At 41.2% G+C, this 12,717-nt stretch overlaps 1 protein-coding gene across 5 annotated transcripts in view; it reads right to left on the reverse strand.

Moving 5' to 3' along the window:
* The window catches only part of OSBPL6 (oxysterol binding protein like 6), a 213,226-nt gene that overhangs the window by 55,150 nt on the left and 145,359 nt on the right, over positions 1–12,717 (reverse strand). For all 5 annotated transcript variants that reach the window (XM_049615956.1, XM_049615958.1, XM_049615955.1 and 2 more), the window contains 5 exons: positions 9,033–9,155; positions 6,401–6,454; positions 4,993–5,106; positions 4,706–4,876; positions 1,515–1,647 (listed from right to left, as the gene is read on the reverse strand). In XM_049615956.1, coding sequence (XP_049471913.1) covers positions 1,515–1,647; positions 4,706–4,876; positions 4,993–5,106; positions 6,401–6,454; positions 9,033–9,155 — 595 coding nt within the window. The remainder of the gene's footprint in view (positions 1–1,514; positions 1,648–4,705; positions 4,877–4,992; positions 5,107–6,400; positions 6,455–9,032; positions 9,156–12,717) is intronic.

The raw sequence follows: 12,717 nt of genomic DNA on the forward strand, positions 1-12,717 counted from the left end.
AGGAAACAGAGAGGCAGGATAGAAGACACAGGTAGAGTAGTCAGGGTGGGAAGAAGCAGGAGCACCCCAACACAGGAGAGGAGGCACAGGGAAGGGCCATGAGTATTCTAGAGCACACAGAGAGACAAACGCATCCCTCTTGCCCCACCAGCCAGGAGCTTTCCTGGCATCAAAGCCAATGTCTCTTCACTTTGGTCAGACGAATGGATTTTGCCCCAGTGGATGGCGTCAATCTTGTCGGCAAAGGAGGCAGCCAGGTTAAATACCACGCATGTTTACAAAACTGCGAAGTTAGTAGACAGGTGGAAACATCTAGAACCACTGCTGAGGCGAGACTACAGTGTTTTAAGACAGTGAGGTTTGGCTTCTTTCCCCAACCTGAAGACCATATACTCAGATGAATATCTGTGTGTTTTGTGAATACATTTAAGTACAAGCCTTTGAATGGAATGTCAGTGGGACATACTTTATGAATATAACATCCTGTGTAAAATCATATTTTCACATAAAGATTGAGTATGGGATGTGTCCAGGGCTAATCAAAATGCTGTAGACTTTGAGTTCACACACACATAGAACAAAAATATATATATATACTTTTGGGGGTTGGGATCAACATGAATTGCCAAACTTCAGTTTTTCTAAATGAGGACATAAGAAAATAATCCAACATCTACTTTCACCATAATTCCGTAAGAGAAAATAATTTAATATAAATAAGTTCGGCCCAATATCATCACAAAATAATTTTTAAAAATTAAATCAATTTAGCTTTATAAAATCCTTGCCATGTTATCCTTGTTTTCTCAGTTTAGGTCAAATGAAAACTATCTCATAGAATGGAAATGGTCTGTGGCAGTTTGGGCCAAAATGCTCAGTCAGGCTTATTACGAGGGAATAGAAAAGTTTCTGGAGATTAAGAGGCTCCACAATGGCAGAGTGAGGGAATTGTGTATATGTTCAGAATGGTTAATAACTGTCCCACAGTGGAACACCAAAACAGGTTAAGTGTGGCTAGGAAATGCCATATAATTTTGCTACTTATTGCGGGTTGTCAGGAGACATACACCTGCTCTAGGACAAGTTGAAGCAGCAAAGGAAGCTGTACAAGTGACCTGGCAGCAGTAGAGAGCAAGGGTGGAGGTACCCTGGGGGCTGTACTGGGCTGTGAGATTGCCCCCAGGGTGTGGGGTGGGGCAGGTAGGAGGCTAATGAAGAAAGACGGGGACTGGTGGTGAGGAAGGAGGTGACAAGGCCAAAGCGGAAAGGGGTGAAAGGCAGGGGAACGGGGAGACCAGATTCAGTAGTTGTGAGGGTGCAGGAGAATGAACGGGTGGTAGGAAGATGGAGTCACGGGAAGGGGAAGGATCTGGTGCAGAAAAATAAGAACTAGAAAGGTGGAGGCAAACAAGGAGGCTGGAGGGGGAAGGGAGCAGCATCCACAGTTCAAGTTCACCTCTTTCGTTTCTGTTCTCGTGGCTTATCCTGAGAGCCTGCCCCGGGCAAGAACTAACCTTCTGCACACCTGTCCATTTCTTCCGAGTCCTGTAACCAGGCTGCCACCTTGCTCTGGCCGGTCGTGCAGGTAGCGGGGAGGCTGTTGCTGCACGGTAAAGGGGACTGCCATGGAAAGCTGTTTGCTTGCACCTACAATGAACAAGAGGAAATGGATGGTTAAGCAGAAACAGTATATTTAAGTGATTTAAACAATATTTTTGAGATATCCTCAAAGTGACATCAAAAAAGAGAAGAAAGGGCACCCTCGAAATAGGGAGGAAGCCTCGGGGCTAAATGTGTACATGCTCAGTGAAGCCAAAATTCATAAGTGATAACACTCATTAAGCCACTATCTCCACCATACGAGGAGGGGAAAACACTGATGTATGTTATATCTCATATCTTAAGGGTCTGCCAGCTCAAATTCCCAAACAATTTAATTTGCTCAGCAAGTTGTATTGGGCGTGGGGTCCTTATTACAGGACTTCTAATGCATCAGTGAAGGCCTTTCCTTTCCAGAAGCTCTTACTTCCTTATGATCAGCTGAAGGCCTCATCAGCCACATGTGATTCCTAAATGCATTATCCACCATCCAGCAGCTGCGCACTGCTTTGAATGCATATTAAAAACTGTAATATACAAAAAGTCAGCATTGGCAAATTATCATTATCTACGGCTGATAGACTTTCCCGTAAAGGGATTTTATGTGAAATGAAGTTGCAGGAAGTATAGTAAGGAGATAACGCAGTGAGTTCAGTGAACACTTAGTTGAAAAAGCAGGAACTTACTTTTGAAAAAGCTGAAACAATGTCAAAACTCCATATCTGACTTTCATATTCAATTACAATTGATTGTGTCTGTCCTAAATCATCATGAAGCAAAAGATGCACGTATTTAGCAAACCCAGACTTATTTATTACCCACACGGGGCCACATACCAATTAACGTTCAGGACTCTCATAACTTGATACTTAGAATGCAAGCCAAGTGACAAAAAACTCTCTTCACTCTTTATTGTGTTCTGCTAAGTGTCACGGAGATCTTTCACCAAGTTCAATCTTAGAGGTGTGTCATTCGTAACTACAGCAATAGATCTTCTATGAAAACCAGAGCTAAAGAGCTTCTTATACCAAGGCAAACAGTGGAGAAGAACTGGCTTCAGTTCTCCATTCTCGGGTATCACCCAAGTTATTTAATAACTAACACAGGGATGAAAATACTACATCTTTTATCAATAGTCTATGCCAAAGATGCAGGCAGAAGCATCTTAAAGGATTAAATGTTCATATTTTTAAAATACCCATCTGGGGGCGCCTGGGTGGCTCAGTCGATTGAGCGACCGACTTCGGCTCAGGTCATGATCTCACGGTTTGTGAGTTCGAGCCCCGCGTCGGGCTCTGTGCCGACAGCTCAGAGCCTGGAGCCTGCTTCGGATTCTGTGTCTCCCTCTCTCTCTCTCTGCCCCTCCCCCTACTCATGCTCTGTCTCTGTCTCAGAAATAAATAAACGTTAAAAAAATTTTTAAATATCCATCTGGGATATAATTCTTGTTTAGTTTGGACTAACTCTGGGATTCATTCTATTCTGTGGTGAGAACTCAGGGGGCCTGGAAAACCTGAGTCATTAGTCTTAGTCATTGTGTGTTGCGTCATCCAGTAAGTGCTCTACTTCCTACCCTCTGACCTCCTTCTTTTTCACTTCAGAACTGGATAGTATGAGGGTTAACCCAATACCTTGGTCCTCGGAGGAAGATGTTGGTTAAACAATTCTTGGCAAGGCTACCACCAGAATGAAATAAGGTTTAAGAGCCTTGTGAAACATAATTAATGGGATTTAACAAAAATCACTTAAGTGACTCCCATTGAAATAGTAAATAATGAGGGTGCCTAGGTGGCTTAGTTGGTCTGTTGAGCATCCGACTTCAGCTCAGGTCATGATCTCATGGTTTGTGAGTCTGAGCCCCGCATTGGGCTCTCTGCTGTGAGCACAGAGCCCACTTCAGATACCTCTGTCCCCACCTCTCTCTACCCCTCCCCCTCTCATACTCATGGGCACGCATGTGAGCGCTGCCTTTTTCTCTCAAAAATAAATAAAAAACATTTAAAAAAATAGTAAATAGTGAATACAGCAGTATTTCATGTAATCTGATTTGAGTAATCTCGCAGATTCCATGAGGTTTTTCAACGTTTTGCTAAGGACACTTGGATATATATTACATACATCCCTAAATAAGAAAGCAGAGAAAAGCAGAATCTTCACTGAAAGGTTCTTAAACCCAAATCTTTATGGCAGCCAGTTATTCATTCACAGATGTCTGTGTTCTCAATATCAGGTGCCAAGCGGGAAGCTGGAACACCCCTGGGCACTGCAATGTGGCTATGGTTCAGAAAACTTAATTACTGAATCAAAGGCAGAAACAACCGTCTCCCTGTCTCTTGTTCTCACTTCAGTTTTTAACAGGCAACACCTCTAGCTTTTCAGCCACATGAAAAATATGAACTCTTAATACAGGCCAAAGAACAACTTCAGCCTGCCTTAATCTGGTACTTAGTACAGTGGAAAGGGCACTGACTTTGGAAACACAGAGATGAGGATTTGGATTCTGGCTCAGCTGTTTAATGGTTATGTCATTTCTTTGAAAAAATTTTTTACTGTCTCTGAGTTTAGTCTATATTAAAAACTAGAGATGAGTGTCAAATGCTTAACACAATGGTTAATCACTCAAATAGTCTACTATATATATTATGGTCACATTCTTTAGCCAACTTACCTTAACTTCATGGGCAAATTCAATGGTATCTCTCTGAGTCATGTATGCAATATATTACACATGTAATATATTCAAGGTAGAGAAGCAAATTTCATTTTCAAAACTTTGTGGTCTTCTTATTACCAGCCAGGAAAATATCAATTTCTAGGGGCTGATTAGCCAAATGTTCACTCTACTTCCTAATATCCCTACAAAGCCATATAAAATTAGGATGTGGTCCATTCATAGAAAGGAAAAGTAACTACTAATTCTCTTGGTGATCCACATTCTACCTAACCTATACTTGTGATTAACTCTGATGCCAAATGTCACTGTTGTCTTGAGGGTTAGTTTACAAAATAAATCTTCTCTTCCTGGTTTGTCAAATGACACTCAGTTATGTGCCTACATAATTTTCCAAGCAATTTCTGGGCTGATTTTTATATAACAGAGTCGTACCTTTCCATCCACAACAGAAACATTAGCAGCTGGTGAGGATTCAGCTGTGGAGGTTGAAGGAAATATGTGAAAACTAGCATCTCTTGGTGATCTGACAATTTCATTCTGCCGATACAATCGATGATGGCGCAATTTGGAGACCCATGCATCAAACCAGTCCTGGGATTTCACCTAAAACAATGAACAAGAGGAGATGGTAATGATGAAACCAATCTCCCGTTTACCACTGGCACAGGCAAGTGAATTCCCCTGATAAAGGCAGAAAAACTATTGAGACGTGACTTTACCTTCAAATGGTAGATATGCTCTTCTGTGTCAAGGTCTATTCTCCGAGCTTTCTTTTTAATTGACATGACCGAGAGTCCAACATCAATGCTTCCATGGACCTTCCCCTTTTGAATCTGAAGTCAGAAGACTAGTAAATAGGCTAGAAGGATATATGATTTGATGTGTTTCTGTACTGAAATGAGCTTAATGTAATCTTTAATTTATCTTTGGGAAAGGGAATACCACACCTTCTTTACACAAAGAAAAATGGTTAAGGTTCTGAGGTTAAGGTCCTTAATCTGAGGACAGGTGAAGTTTCTGTGACTTCTTCACACCAATTTCAATAAACAAGACTATTCATTTATTTTTCTTTTCTTTTCTCTTTCTTTTTTTTTTTTTTTTTTTAGTTTATTTGTTTTTAGTAATCTCTACACCCAGCGAGGGTTTGAACTCATGACCTGAGATCAAGAGTTGCATGCCCTTCGAATTGAGCCAGCCAGGCACCTAAGACTATTCATTTCTTAGTCCTGTCTCTAGCACAACGTATAATGCTAATCTTCATAATTCTAGATTGCAAAGCTTATATCCCAAAAAAGATAGGCTTAGTGGTTTCTAAAATAACCATGGTCAATCTTTGACCCACAACTCAGAACATCCCCAAGTAATCAACTAGAAGACAGCTGCTGAGGCAGAACCAGGCAGCTGAGACTGAGAGCACAGAGCAGCCAGGGCTCCCTCTTGGCTGCCTTTGTCTGATCAAGGACACACAGCTGATTCAGTGAAAGAGACGGGGACAAAACTGAAATCTGAGCCCTCTTGTTATTTCCCCTACACCACAATGATAAGAAGGATGGCATTTTCCCGTTTTACATGCAAACAACTACTTCTTATATTAAAGAAAAATAATTTGTAATAATTTTACTGAGTTGGGATTCCCAAGATAAAAGGAGGCATGAAACACAAATGAAGTTCATAAGATAGGTTTTAAAAGGATATAGACAAGAACAAAGGTTGCTTTAAATCTCAAAAAAAGCACATAAAGCATAGTTCATTGAGAGATGCATAAGAAAAAAAAAAGTCTATTTGGGTTTTCTCTCTAAGACAGAAGGGGTGATTTTTATTAGTGTATCACTTTTAGGTGTAACCTTCTGTTTTGAAAAACACACATCACAATTGTTAAATTAAATCTTCATGCTCCCGTCTGAGATTTTTATGCTAGCTTGAGCATAAGCATGAAACACATCTTCCATGGGACATGGAAGTTTGGTAACTTATTAATATATGTGCTGCTGAAGTGAGCACGGTAACTTATTAAATCTTACAGGCACAGAAGAGCACAAAGCTGGTAGCTATGTCACAAGGCTTACACAACTGTGGTGTTTACTCACTTTAAAACAATCTTTGAAACATGTCCTGTGTGCTACTTACATCGAGTGGTGCCTTGGAATACTTTAACATGCCATTATCCAGGACAAAAAAACGCTGCAAGAACCAAACAACGCCCAGTTACCGTCTACATTTTGAATTCTATAAAACATTCGCAAGCATGGGTCTAACGTTGCTTGGCATTTAGTAATCAGTATGTTTGATCATTTTAACTTATATGAATTCAGTGTACCTGGCCATAGTCAGTCACATTAAATGGTAAGGAAATCTGAGCTTGAATTCCATACTATCAGCTTACTAGGGTTCTTTTACACACAATCTGATGGAGAGCGAATCTCTCGCCATGCTTTTCCTTGAAGGGAGTGGGCCTGGGGGATGGAGTCTCGGGACCCACAGCCAAGACTTTTGAATGAACCACATCAGGGTGTCTTTGAAAGTGAGAAATGAGAATAACTCAGTTTAGATCACAGTGATTCTGTAAGGAGCTTCTCTACAGGGAATTGTTCACTCTGGATGTAAACTCCTGCATTTCCCTGGATACCATGGAAAATTCCTGAAAATGCTCAAGTCTGTTACAGAAGCCAGTGAACTAGATCTAGGAGGAGTAATAAATTATCTGGAACACTTACGAAGGAGCTTTAGCAATATATTTGTTATCTCCACTTAGCAAAATGCTTGCATTTCACTAAAAGAGATTAAAAATACTTCTAAATTACATTCAGGGTTAAAAAAGAGAGAGAGAGAGAGAGAGAGAGATTTTTGGCAATTTTTGTCTCCTTCAAGAAGCTCCTGGTCCACTCCAAACGAATCTAGCCATTATTGCTCCACAAACACTCAGGAAGACTCTGCTGGTTTCCTTTCCATGGGCAATTCACAAGGGAACACACAATTCTCAGGACCCACTCAAACAACGGGTCCAGTGCCCTCCTATGGTCTCTAAAAGTGCAAGGAGTCTTTCTATGGCTGGAAAATTAGTCTGCTGGGAAGGTTTTATGTGATTTGGGACCACTTAGCTGCTGAGGTAGCAGGTGGTCAAGCCCAGGGATACTCTGCACAGAACTCACAGAAAGCCATGAAAACCCTTTTGACACAGGTACTGGGGGGGCAATAAGAAAGCACCAGAAGAAAGTATCCCCACAGTTGAAAAACACTTGATTACTCAATCACCCAAGACACGGGCAATCACATATGCTGATGCTTGACTAAATATCTGATGGCGCTAGAGACCAGGAGAAAAGGCAATCCAAGTTAAGAACCTCCTACTACTGATATAGAAAAATGCTCAAAGGTATGGCCTAGAAAGAATGGCTGTTGAACCACTGAGATGTGGACCTGAGAATGCTAAATTAAAGTTAGTGATTCATGTAACATTGGTTTCTTTGACTTCTTTTCTCTACTTTTCCATTTCTACCTATCAAAGAATGTTAGCAGGGATAACCTACTGTGTGATCATGGGGGAAGAGATTAGCAAAGCCAGTGATTCGAGGAATTGCAAAGTGGTGAAGCCAGAATGAAAAGCAAAAGGTGATTCTAGGAAGCAGTATGGCCAGCTGGCCAAAATCCAAGGAAGAACAAGGGTGGACAGAAATTTTGGTATTGGGAGAATATCATGGGTTCAGGGGAGACTGAGAAGGCTTCTGAAAGGAACATTAGTCAGAAGCCTCTTCGAGCTATTTTTATTTCACGCACAGAGACTGGGAAGTAGGGCATTTGCCGTCGGTTAATTTTTAAGTCTTCCTCTTAAATCGCAAAAAATGTGTTTGCAAAAGATGCTATAATCCATAACATCCTTGTTTTGGGCCACTGGAGAGTCACCAGCCAGTCATTTGGGCCAATAGATCCATCTGCTCTGAGATGAAATCCATCAGCAGGTGCAGCAAGTACATGAACCTGTTCTTCCAGTGATTTCAGAGAAGGTACTGGTGGTCTGTTGAAGGCCTTATATTGAAAATGGAGGATAATTTTCTCCTTCTTAGCCTCACAGAATTCTTGTTACTTAGATAACTGCATTGGTGTAGTACAAAATATTTTCTCCATAATTAAAACTGGAAGATGGAGAAAGGATGCAGAGGTAGGGGAGAGAGGAATAAATCACATACTTTTAAGAGCAGTAAACAGACTTCTGTGATTTTCCATCTTTAGTTTGCACTGGTAACAGTAATTCCAGGACTTTATTCCAAGGACTTAAATGGAAATTTGTGTATAAGGATGTTCATCACAACAGCATTATAGTAAATAAGTTAGATATATCCTACATGTGCAGCAATAGGGAACTGGTTCAATAACGGTGCGATATATAGCATAAATCCATCCAATGGAACAGAACATATGCATGCATTTAAAAACATCTTATTTCAGAGAATATTTAATAAGCATACATTCATGTTATTATTTTTCTATATTCATATTATTTTTAAATGAAAAAGTAGAATAGACAACATGTACAAACTGGATTTCAAATATAATGTAAAATATTTTTTCCCTGCATACAGATATTATGTATCTCAGACTTAAATGGGTATAATGGGTTGTAGCCCACACGGTTAAACAAAAAAGGCTTTGAAAATTAGTTTTACACATACAACCATTCTCTTCGTTTCCCACCTAATGACACCAAATAAGATCTTCTCTATTGACAACGAAGGTCTGGAGATGAATATGATGAAAATGGTACCTTGTGCCAGCCTTTTAAAGGCCATTTTCTTTTCTTCAGCATAAAGCCTTCATGTTTGTCTGGTCTCTGGACATTGGTTTGGCCTATTTTCAGCCCTTCTATAATTTCCCAGCTGTCAGCTTCCTGAGAGAAAAGAAGAAAAACAAATCACGTATTTCTTGGTGTTTGATGACACAGTCAAAGCAGACTCTTAAGTAGAAGCTGCTTTTGCAACAACACTGGACACACCGGAAGTCTGAACCACATTCTGAAGCAAATTCTAACATCAGACACAGCGACGCACTTATAAGTGAGGTTAAAATGAGTTTCCAGTAGACCTGGATGCACGCAGGTCCATCAGAGACGGGTTGGGGGCTGGGGGCTGGAGCAGAATGGAGTTTTGATTGCATGTACTCAGAAGATTTAAAATGCATTTTTCCAGACAGTTCATCTCTGGGCACAAAGGCACTTTAACGTTTTAAAGTAAGGCTGTTTTGATGACAAATGTTCAATTAGTGCGGAGACCTGGGCTCCTGTATAAAATGGAAAGGCTGCAGTGGTCTGAGTGGCCCATCACCTGCCCAGCTAAAAGCAGTGCTACGGGCTGCACGTATTTCAGAGGGCTCGTGAAATGCCCTGCCTGCCACAGGACACTCAGAAGTCCATGCTTTCAGAGACACACATCCTGAGAAACACTCACCCTTGGGCGCCCATGTAAAGAGCACCAGACTTGAAAGCCAGAAATCTGGGATTTTGGAGCCTATGCTATCACCCTCCTCTGTTAAAAACAGGCCAAATCATGGTTTCCTCTTTCATAAGACACGTTTTGTCTTGTCTATGATGTCTAAATTTTTTAATGAGCTGTCAACATTTAAAAGTCAGACGATTTCAGGTATAAAAAATCTGAATTTGAGTGTTTTGCTAAAGTCTATCAGATCTGGCAGCACTGGGTCTGCCCTGAGGGATGGGTGTCCAGACATGTTCAGTTCGTCACGGCCCCCCTCAGGCCTGCTTCCGTGTTAGATACCCAACCCTTAGCGACATCCTGGGTTTTCAAATCCCTGGACCGGGCGGTTCCTACGGGCCTACGCCGCCCTGAAGTAACCGCTGACCTGGCAAACACTCCCATTCAAGATCTCAGGCATGGTCACAAAGCAAGCAGTAGAGGCAGGAGCAAACATCACGTCCCATTCACAACTGCTATGATCCTGCTCCCGGCGCAGGGAAGCACAATCTCTCGGTGTAACCTGCTCCACTGCCTCAGCTTCAGAAAGCGGGACGAGCCCACAGATCAGGGCAGGCATCTCTGCAGAATGCCCCATCCCAAACGGACTCAGGAAACTGTCTTCTGAAGACATATATTCTATCAGGAATCATCCTTCAATCACACAACAAGGCTCCAACAGGAACTGATGAGTTCCATCTTGGACTTGCTGGCACAAATGTCTAGGTGGTGGCCGCCCCTGCTGAAGGACTGTGAGGCTCTGACAAGGCCCAGAGGCAAAGGTGCCACGATTGGTTACGGACATTGGCCCTGGGGACGAGAAGGGAGAGGCTAGCATTTTATCATCCATTCCTCTTTTCCTTTTTCCCTCCTTCCATCCCAGAAGCTGCTTGCCCTATGGCCAAGTCAAATCTATGTTTAAGTCCAAGCTTGTATAAATGGGGTGTGTTTTTTCACAGTAAGCTATATTTCTAGGAGATGCAGCTGAACATTGCTTCATTCTAGCATTGCTAAGCCTAGGAGACACTCCTGGCTTATGAAAAGCCCTCTAAGCCAACATCATGCCTCTGTCCTCCCAAATGCAACTGTAAATGTCCCCTACTCCACAAGGAAAACCAATCTGAGACCAGTGTCATTTCTTTATCTACTTGGTCATCCCTGAGGGGTCCCCACTGAATGAACTATTTACCTTACAAAAACATACCTACTAATATTCATTTAGCAACATTAAGAACCCTTTACAGTAACTGCTAGTGTCCCATTAAATTTAAAAAAAAAAATCCTGTTTCAGATTCTGTGTCTCCCTCTCTCTCTGTTCCTCCCCTGCTTGCACTCTGTCTCTCTCAAAAATAAAGATTAAAAAAAGAGTTGGACACTTAACCGCCTGAGCCACCCAGATGCCCCCAAGAAATAATATTCTATTTAAAGATAATACTTTTTATTTATTTATTTTTTAAATATATGAAATTTATTGTCAAATTGGTTTCCATATAACACCCAGTGCTCATCCCAATAGGTACCCTTCTCAATGCCCATCACCCACTTTCCTCTCTCCCCCACCCCCCATCCACCCTCAGTTTGTTCTCAGTATTTCAGAGTTTCTTATGGTTTGCCTCCTTCACTTTCTGTAACTCCCCCCCCCCAACCCCGGCCATGGTCTTCTGTTAAGTTTCTCAGGATCCACATAAGAGTGAAAACATATGGTATCTGTCTTTCTCAGTATGGCTTATTTCACTTAGCATAACACTCTCCAGTTCCATCCACGTTGCTACAAAGGGCCATATTTCATTCTTTTTCATTGCCACGTAGTATTCCATTGTGTATATAAACCACAATTTCTTTATCCATTCATCAGTTGATGGACATTTAGGCTCTTTCCATAATTTGGCTATTGTTGAGAGTGCTGCTATAAACATTGGGGTACAAGTGCCCCTATGCATCAGTACTCCTGTATCCCTTGTGTAAATTCCTAGCAGTGCTACTGCTGGGTCATAGGGTAGGTCTATTTTTAATTTTTTGAGGAACCTCCACACTGTTTTCCAGAGCAGCTGCACCAGTTTGCATTCCCACCAACAGTGCAAGAGGGTTCCCGTTTCTCCACATCCTCTCCAGCATCTATAGTCTCCTGATTTGTTCATTTTGACCACTCTGACTGGCGTGAGGTGATATAAAGATAATACTGTTAAGACATGTGGTTCAGCTGGTCAAAACTGTTAATTAGATACAGTAATATTTTTTGATATATATATTTAAAGTTTTTACTTAAATTCCAATTAGTTAATATATATAGTGTAACATTAGTTTCAGTAGAATTTTGTGATTTATCACTTATACACAACACCCAAATGCAGTAATTTTTTTAAAAAATGTTTCTGATGAGACAGTTTCAGGCTGTATACCATGCTTTTTGGACAATACCAGTACAGGTGGCATTATCATCTGGAGCACAAAGTGGGGTGCTCTGGTATTCCCATTTTAAAATACTGAACTGGAGGGCGTCTGGGTGGCTCAACCGTTAGGCGTCTGACTTCGGCTCAGGTTCTGATCTTGCAGTTTGTGGGTTCGAGCCCTACCTTGGGCCTCAGAGCTCAGAGCCTGGAGCCTGTTTCGGATTCTCTGTCTCCCTCTCTCTCTGCCCACCCCCCCCCCCCCCCCCCCCGCTCATGTTCTGTCTCTCTGTCTCTCAAAAATAAATAAACATTAAAATAATAATAAAATAAAATAAAATACTGAACTGCACCTCAACAAGTGAGCATTGCTTAGGAATAATGTTGCAATCATCAGAGAAGATACTAGGTTCTACTCTCACCAAAGAAAGTAGACAAAAATTTCATAAAAATGATGGATTTTTACTGATTTCTTTTTAAAAGTTTGATATAATCACATAATTAAAGAATAACTCTCTGTATATGTACAAATATATTCATTAGAGCTTTCTCTGTTCTTAGATATCAGCTGTATTTAATGACATTTCTATTTTTA

The sequence above is a fragment of the Panthera uncia genome (genome assembly GCF_023721935.1).
Source record: "Panthera uncia isolate 11264 chromosome C1 unlocalized genomic scaffold, Puncia_PCG_1.0 HiC_scaffold_3, whole genome shotgun sequence".
NCBI lineage: Eukaryota > Metazoa > Chordata > Mammalia > Carnivora > Felidae > Panthera > Panthera uncia.